The sequence below is a fragment of the Geospiza fortis genome, unplaced genomic scaffold (assembly GCF_000277835.1).
Source record: "Geospiza fortis unplaced genomic scaffold, GeoFor_1.0 scaffold173, whole genome shotgun sequence".
Classification (NCBI taxonomy): Eukaryota; Metazoa; Chordata; class Aves; order Passeriformes; family Thraupidae; genus Geospiza; species Geospiza fortis.
In genome coordinates, this window is record NW_005054334.1 from 5,113,899 (window position 1) to 5,120,217 (window position 6,319).

Here is a 6,319-nt window from a genome sequence, read left to right on the forward strand (position 1 = left end):
GGGGATCGCAGCCACACGACGAAGTCACCCACGGAGGGGCACAGGCACTCACAAAGATACGCAGCCCCATGCGCCCGCACACAAAGACAGAGCCCAGCACGGCACACGTGGGACCCCCGCAGCCCCCCCGCATCAGGCCCGGCCTGCGCTGCCCCGGCTGTCCGCAGCCTGAGTGTGCCAGGCTGGAAGCTGCTCAGGGCAGAGTGCCTCCAGGGAACAGCCTTTCCTTGTGTCTGGTCGGGGTCTTGGGCATTTTTCAGCGGGGGTCCGTGCCCCCATGTCCTCAGCCGTGCCCCACAAGCCCTGATGGGAGAGAGGGGCTCCGGGAGGGATTCTGGATGTTGCTCAGCAGTGGGGAGCTCCTAACGCCCAGATCTGTCCTGGGAGTGGTGGCTGTGGTTTGTTTTCTACTTATTTCTATGTGTGGAGTTTTAGCGGTTGGAAATCCTTTTGCAATTGAGCAATCCACAAAGGTTTGTGCTGCTCTGCCCCTCAAGGCTCTGTCCTCCTTGACTTGCTGAGTCGCCTACCAAAGAGCCTCCACAAATGGGGCAGTGACAGCTTCTGCAAAACATTTCGTTTTTTCTTTTAATAAACCCAAAACAAACCCAGGAGCTAGAAAACAAACCCACAGGAGCACTGGCCTGAGCTGGGATAGGGCTCACTCTTTGAAGCAAGTGCATGTTCTCCCAGTTTTGCTATCCCAGTTCCCAGTGCGGCTTGCCTGCACTGAGGACTCTGGATTTCTGAGGTGGGAGTGACACAGCTTGTAGCTCTGTCAGTCCCAAACTGTTCTGGTTCATAACTCCTTTTTCTTGATCTTTTTCCTCCATCAAAGATGGTGCTCATCACGCCAAAGCCTCACACACCCTCGGCTAGGGAGCAGCCTGGCCAACGAAGACAGCGAGGGTTTGCAGTCTGACCTGCACAGCTGGTACGGCATCTTGCACCCCACTGCTGGTGAACCTGCTGGAGCTGGGAGTTCTTCCAGGAGGGCCGTGTGGGTGGGTGGTCCTGCATGGAGACAGGGAGGAGGGAAAGGGGATAGAAGTGTAAGTTCCAGAGCCCTTGGGTCTGAAACACTCTCCTTATCCTGCCTTCTAATAGAAAGCAAAATGAGTGCCTCGCAGGCAGAGAGGCAAATTTCTTTGATATGCCCCATTAAAAATCAGCAAAGTAGGTCACTTGTGGAGTAAGAAATTAAACAGCGGCGTTGGCATTCACAGGGAAGGCAGGTGTCTGGCTGGTGAGGCTCTGGTAGTGACCCCCTCTTTGCAGCAGTGAGGAACCAGCCCGCCCTTTGTAGGGGTACCTGCTGGGTTAGATGTTGTCCTGTATCAGTGGGGGCTGCTTTTCCCTGGGAGCAGGATCAGGCCTCTTCTACTGAGGCCTGTGACATGCTCCTCACACCAAGACAACCTCTTCCCCCTCTCTCCTCTGCTGCTAGGTGGGGCGATGAAGCTGAATGAGCGGAGCGTGGCCCACTACGCCACCTGCGACTCGCCTGCTGACCACACCGGCTTTCTGCGCAAGCGGGTGGAGCGGCACCACCACCATGGCACCTCCTACCAGCGCCGCTGGTTCGTCCTCAAGGGCAACCTCCTCTTCTACTTCGAGGAGCGGGAGAGCCGGGAGCCCATGGGGCTGGTGGTCCTGGAGGGCTGCACCGTGGAGCTGTGCGAGGCCGCTGAGGAGTTTGCCTTTGCCATCCGCTTTGATGACGCTGGTGCCAGGGCCTACGTGCTGGTGGCTGACGGGCAGGCTGCCATGGAGGCCTGGGTGAAGGCGCTCTCACGGGCCAGCTTCGACTACATGCGGCTGGTGGTGAGGGAGCTGGAGAAGCAGCTGGAGGAGGCCTGCAAGAGCTTGGCTGCTTGCCGTAAGTCTCCACGGAGGTCCTCCTCCTCTGGCAGGAAGAGGCATCTCTCCAACCCTGCCTTGCAGCCTCTCCAGGAGAAGCCCACCACCCTGGAGAATGGCTACTCCACGTGGAGTAGTGGTGGTTGTGTCGTCGGTGGAGCCACCTGCCCTGACCACGATGGAGGGCAAACGAAGCCCCCGCCCCTGCCTCCACGCCGGCGCTCGGCCGCCAGCAGTGCCACAGGATCCCCAGCACCTGGCCTCTCACCAGCCATGCTGGAGAGCCCAGTACCACCAGAAACCATCTGCTTCTCCAAGCTGCACAACTGGTACGGGCAGGAGATCGCAGTGCTGAGACGGGAGTGGCAGGAGAGGCAGAAGAGGGGACACCCGTGACTGGGGGCACAGGACACAAGTCACTGGCCAGCTGATGCCTGGCAGCCTGTCCTGCTTGCAGGAAGAGTGAAGTGAGGGACACTGCTTGCCCCCTGCCCTCCTGAGTGGCTGAGTATGATGTGTGTATGCTTCACTTGGGAGGGACTCAAATCTCTAAACCTCACATTTAATTTCCATGAGGCTTTATACAGCTGGAGAGTGTGCAACGCCAGGGGAGCCACCTTTACTTAAACTCTCTCTGCTGGAAATAGGAGCTGCCCAAATCAGCAATGAACCTCAGCCAACAGGCTTGGCCACTTGCTGTCCTGACACGGTGTTTCACCCCTACCTCTCCTTCACCACTTTTGTTTTTTTGTTTCTCAGTGTGGAAGTTTGCTTTTGGTCAGTGCTTATTACTGTCTGTGTTCTTCTGCCAAAGTCCTTCTGCCTTTGTTCTTTTGCTGCAGATAAGGCTGGGCTCTTGTGAAGTGCCTCTGACAGGCCACTGCCCCCGGCGCGTGCCTCCAGCCTTGTGCCTCTCTCACTACAGGACATGTGAGCCTCTGCAGCTGTTGCTGGCCCAGCAGCTGGGGCTTTTGCATAGTTTTTTTACTTTCATCTGCACTAACCCTTCTTTCAGCTAAATCCTTCAGGATGTGGATATCATGGTCTTGCAACAGTCTCTTTATGTGCTCATACTCAGCAGCAAGCCTGAAATGGAGACACAGAACTTGGCCTGAAGCCTCAGAAGGACACCAGGAGCACCCCAGGGCTGATCTGGACTCTGTCAAGCGGTAACCAAGCCTGCTAATATCTCTAGCACAAGGTTTCCCTTTTCCTGTACAGGGATGCTAAAGCCTCTTTGCCTGGGCAGGAGTAAACTTCTCAGCCTTTGTTTAGACCACAGCCCCTTCAAAGTGCCATAAAGGGCTCAATCAGCTCATGGGCTGCTTGCCCAAGAGGGTGTCCAGAGCCACACTCCTGCAGGGCCTCTCTCAGTGCTGTGGCTCTGCCCAGCTCCTGGCAGTGCTGCACAGTTGGAGGAGAGGCTTTGAAGGGTGGGGAGGGAGAGAGGCCTGGTCTCAGCAGGAGAAGTGAAGGTGTGGGAGTGAGTTATGGGTGTTGGCAGTGTCCAGGCTTGCCTCTCCAGTGTCAGAGCCATGTCGTTGCCTTCTACCAAGCCTGCACTCGGCCTGCCAGCGCTTCCCTCTGATTTCACGTCAGCATTGCTTGGCTGATCTCTGCAGCACATCCTGTCCTCCCAGCGGGCTGGGAGGGCTGCAGGGAGGGCATGCCTGTCACCTCACTGTGGAAACAGACTTGTCCATCAGTAGGTCACAAACCTTGGCCACAAGGCACACGGTACAAGTAGGTGGGTGCCAAGTCCAGGGACTAGAACACCCTTGGGATGGGGTTTAAAAATCTCCCTTATCTAGTTGCATGCTTCCCATCTGAAAATGTTAAACCTGTTTTTATTGTCCTTTTTTATTAAAGAGCTTTGCTAGGAAAACAAAAGCCCATTTCAGATCATGACTGGCTGGAACCTTTCTGGACTTAGACCCACACAGCTTCCCACTTTGCAATAGCTTGTAGAGATAGCCAATGCAGAAATCAAATTAATTCTGTTAACTCTTGGTGCCTTTTAAAATATGTCTCTGGTAGTTTTGGATGATGAGCTTCGAGCCTCCTGCCTAATTATAGCTCGATGGTATATTAGACCTTAGATCTTACAAATGACTTTGGGCAGTGAGAATGTAACCTTCACTTGTGAGTAACAGAATCCAGTCCTCTCCAGATCGTGGTTGTATTACTTCACAGCAAGGCTCTTCAAGTTTGGGAGGATTATTTTTGTTCGGCTTTCATGAAAACAGTTCAGAAAAATTGGGAGCAGGTGGCCATGGGGCCAGGCCCTGGCTTCCTCAGCAGCTTAGCTGGTTGGACGTAGGGGCCATTTCTGTCTCCCTATCCTGCTGCTTGAAAAGTTGGGTGCTGCAGCATTCCTGGCTGCAAATGTGTCCCTTTTCCCATGCCAGGACAGCAGCATCAGGGGATTGCACTACCTGGTGCCTCCTTGCTCTGAGCATGGGTATTTTGGGACCAAGGTCAAATTTGTCAAGCATTTTCCTGTGGTTATGTTTTTTTAATGTAATACAGAGAGAATATTCCTGATGTCTCAGATTAACATAAGGCAGATTGACAGTAAAGACTCAACTTCCAAAACAAATCAAAATGTAGTGGCAGTTCCTACATGAGACCCAAGAATTGGGAGTGACTTGAAAGGGAAGATAAATTAACAAAGCCAGTTCTGTCAGAACTGAAACTGAGACAGTATTCTTCATTTAAGGGCAGTTTCACTTTTAAGAAGCTTAGTGTGTTTTAATAAGCTGGGATTGTGCTCGTAACACTACTAAAGAGCTTATATTTAATGCTTTAATCTGTCCCATTCAAACGGCACAATTTCCACGCTACCTACCTTTGCGTTAGCCCACATCCCAGCTAAATCCCAAATCCTGCAAATGAGGCACTGCGCTCTGCTTCCCGCCTGATCACGTTTGGAATCATTCTGTGTTTTATTCTGCAGTGCTGACAAGAAAATGGCTGAATCCCGATCCACATTTATGTTCAGCCCAGCCATCCATGCCTGGGTCTTTGGAAGGGCTTGATCAGGGTTTCCTCACCCTCCCACTGTTGTAGCAGCCATGTTGGAGCCTTACCCAAATTTGTATAGGAGTACAGGATTTTTAATGACCACTGCCACTTGCTTCATTAGGCAGGAAGCCCCTGAGTGCTGCCCTGCCTCCTCAGAGATGGGGCTATAGAGCCAGCCCAGCTGAGCTGCTTGTGCTGGCAGTGCCTTTGAAGCAGCCCCCAGGCAGGAGGTCAGGATTTCAGCTTCCTGGGGTTGAACATTCAGCTGGCTAATGGAGCAGCCTGTCTGTCTTCCTGCAGGCAGAGGTTGTTACAGGAAAGGCAGAGTTTTCACTGCACATTGTCCCTGGCAGCAAAGTAAGGCTGATTGCCACCCAGGGTTTTTCTCCAGTCGTTCACGTTTGGACTGTTTCACCTCCTGTCTCCACTTTCCCTTTTTATTTTTAAAAATAGAGAATGTCCATCTAAAGAGGTTCCTAGGCAAAGGGGGAGCTGAACACTGAAGTTAATGGGTACTTTTCTTGAAGTACTGAACTAAGATCCTTTTCTAAGGGTTTTCTTTCGAGTACAAGTGATGAGAGCAAGGTGCTAAATTTTAAAAGAAATTGAAAGAGGAAGGGCAATTCTGACATGGCCTTTGTGAGCTGTGCCAGGAAGGGCTCCCAGTCCTGCTAAAATAGTTGATTAAATCCTTACACCGAGGCTGGCTGGCATTTCAGATTTCAGCCCGTGATACATAATTTCTGCACATCTTTTTCTTTTTTTTTTTTTTTCTTGGAAAACTGTGCTGTTTTCCACTGAGTCCAGGTGAAGAGTAACCTGAAGGTTTGACCCGTGGCCGCTCTTAGCCATGGGGTGGACAATCATGACCAAGATAAGGCGTTTTGTGTTACAGTAGCTATTGCACGAACAGTGCCTGGGGGAGCTACCCCTCAATGTTACCTCTCTCGGCTGCCTTTGCAGAGAAGCTGAAAAAAAGCCCCACTGAAAGGCAGGGGGGCATCTTTCACCAGCAGCACCAAACTCGTGTTCTCTCTGCACAATTACCTAGAAAACACTACGAGCGAATCCTGCCTTTCCAAGTGCTTCTGTTTTAGGTAGGGCGTGTTCCCTGTTTTAGGAGATGGTTTTGCATGCGCCTCTGTTTTACACGCGGAACTTGTATTATACATTGCATTACATTGTTTAGAGTTTATTTTACACACGGAACTTGTATTACGCATCCCATTACATTGTTTAGAGTTTGTATTTTATGCCGCGAGCCGAATAAACCGGTTTGATTTGTAGTCCGTGCGCTGTTAATGGAGCCGTGAAGCCCCTGGGCGTGTCAGCAGGGCCTGGCCATTCCCCCGGCCCGGTTTCCCCTTACCGGGAGGCGGCGGGGGACGGCCCCAGCCCTCCCTCCATCCCCCAGGGCACCGAGAAACGGCCCCAG

General features: G+C 52.4%; 1 protein-coding gene across 1 annotated transcript; it reads left to right on the forward strand.

Annotated features, from left to right (window-relative positions):
* The first annotated feature begins 833 nt into the window (after positions 1-833).
* On the forward strand, positions 834-6,170 carry PHETA2 (PH domain containing endocytic trafficking adaptor 2). The gene is made up of 2 exons (XM_005421879.2): positions 834-934; positions 1,448-6,170. The coding sequence occupies exon 2, from the start codon at positions 1,456-1,458 to the stop codon at positions 2,254-2,256; it is 801 nt and encodes a 266-aa protein (XP_005421936.1). The 5' UTR covers positions 834-934; positions 1,448-1,455; the 3' UTR covers positions 2,257-6,170.
* Positions 6,171-6,319: the final 149 nt, after the last annotated feature.

Bases quoted from the DNA above. Each gene is read 5' to 3' on its own strand.
- PHETA2 (XM_005421879.2), top strand. From the start codon at position 1,456: ATGAAGCTGAATGAGCGGAGCGTGGCCCACTACGCCACCTGCGACTCG.